Below are 1,700 nucleotides of genomic sequence, written 5' to 3' on the forward strand. Positions count from 1 at the left end.
CTCTTTTCAGGTTCTTGAACTTTTTATTTACATATTTAAAAAATGTGCATTCCAATAGTTAAAAAAATAATTTGAACAACAACAACAACAACAACAACAACAACAAATGACACTCCAGTTAAATTGCATTTGATAGAGCAGCTTGGTTCTTACTCTAGATTTCACTGTTGTTCCACCCAGCTTCTTCCCTCACCTACTTGCAAGTTCTTTTCCTTCCCTGCCAGCCAGATGGGCAGATGGGAGAGGCAGGTGTGGCCTTCCATGTCAGTGGTCCTCAATTCTTTGATGTGAAAAGTGGCAGCACAGTCATTTAAGCTCGATCCAACCCCTTTGTATCTTACAAAGTCAAACAGCTAAAAGAAGAAAAATAAGAAGGCAATGCTTGTGGAATGTACAGTGCATACCGGCGGCGCATGCCTCACTAGGATGTGTCTGCTTGCTTCTCCTGTTCTATTGTTTCTTTTGAAGGCAGTGGATTTTTTGCTTGTGTTGCTGTCTTCTTCAATTTTGACTTACCCAATTTCTCAATCTCAGCCATATAGGGTTTGTCAGACATGGTTGCAGGGGAACAAGGCGAGGAACTCAAATGAGCAAAGTGCCTTCTGGGCAGTGGCCCCAACTGACTGCCTAAACGGGATTATTTTCTTAATATTGCAACGGAGGAATGATGTTTAGGGCATTTCCAATCAAGCCCTCCAGGTCATCTGGCCAGGGAGTGGCAGAACTAAGATTCAAATTGAGATCATCAGGCTCTCATGCTCCTGTTCTGAACTCCCACACCTTAACTCTGTACTACAGAGGTACAGTGGCTCCCAGACCTGAGCAAGTCTGGAGGGTTCCATTGTACATGGTGTTATTTAGCAACAGAAAGTGGAAAATCAGTTTAACTTGGGAGAGCAAATTCAGGCACTTTTCAGGGAGAGGAAGTCCTACTGAAAGATTCTGATTTTCATGGTCCCATTGGTTTAAGGCTATTTCTACACTGAGGCTGAATGTATCAGGTTTTCTTAGCCTTATAATATTAAACATTTTAATCATGCTAATAATCTCTTCTCTTTTGAATTCTTGGTTAGCAAGCAGCTTTCTGATTATAACTTGGCTTTCCAAAAAAGAGCTCCTTAGAATTTGTAGTCTGTGCCAATTTAAGTATTCGTGTGTGTGTGTGTGTGTGTGTGTGTGTGTGTGTGACAGATTTTATTTCTCATTGTTAACTGGCCTACTGGCATTATTATTTATACACTAGCTTCTTGAGCTGTGTGAATGTGAATATTTTGATTCAAAATTGAGCTTTGAAAGGTGCATCTACAAAAATCAGATTTCTGAGTCCAAAAGACTGAGGACCAATCTCTGAATATTGGCAAATTCATCAAGGTAAAGTTTTCATATGAAATCTTTTGGGCAATAAAGCATTGTCCTTTTCCTATTCAGATCTTAAACCTGGTACAGGGTTCAACTTTTTTACTTAACTTCTATAAGCATATCGGTTCACTTTATCTGGTGAGTAATTGTCATACTATAAGGCCAGATAAACCATGAAGCCATTAAATTGTAGTGATTTGATCCAGTAAGAGGTTTAGAGGTGAGTTGTGGACTGAGTTGTGTTCCCCCCCAATCCTAACCCCCAGTGAGATGGCATTTGGAGATGGGATCTTTGGGAGGTAAATAGATGGGATCATAAGAGTAGGGCTCTCATGATGGGG

General features: G+C 40.4%; 1 protein-coding gene across 1 annotated transcript; it reads right to left on the minus strand.

Moving 5' to 3' along the window:
- Nucleotides 1-421: 421 nt before the first annotated feature.
- LOC129501857 (thymosin beta-4-like) lies at nt 422-559 on the minus strand. Its single transcript, XM_055313150.1, has one exon. The coding sequence runs from the start codon at nt 554-556 to the stop codon at nt 422-424; it is 135 nt and encodes a 44-aa protein (XP_055169125.1). The 5' UTR covers nt 557-559.
- Between the last annotated feature and the right edge of the window lie 1,141 nt (nt 560-1,700).

This window comes from Nyctereutes procyonoides, unplaced genomic scaffold (assembly GCF_905146905.1).
Source record: "Nyctereutes procyonoides isolate TBG_1078 unplaced genomic scaffold, NYPRO_anot_genome, whole genome shotgun sequence".
NCBI lineage: Eukaryota > Metazoa > Chordata > Mammalia > Carnivora > Canidae > Nyctereutes > Nyctereutes procyonoides.

Bases quoted from the DNA above. Each gene is read 5' to 3' on its own strand.
- LOC129501857 (XM_055313150.1), bottom strand. From the start codon at position 556: ATGTCTGACAAACCCTATATGGCTGAGATTGAGAAATTGGGTAAGTCA.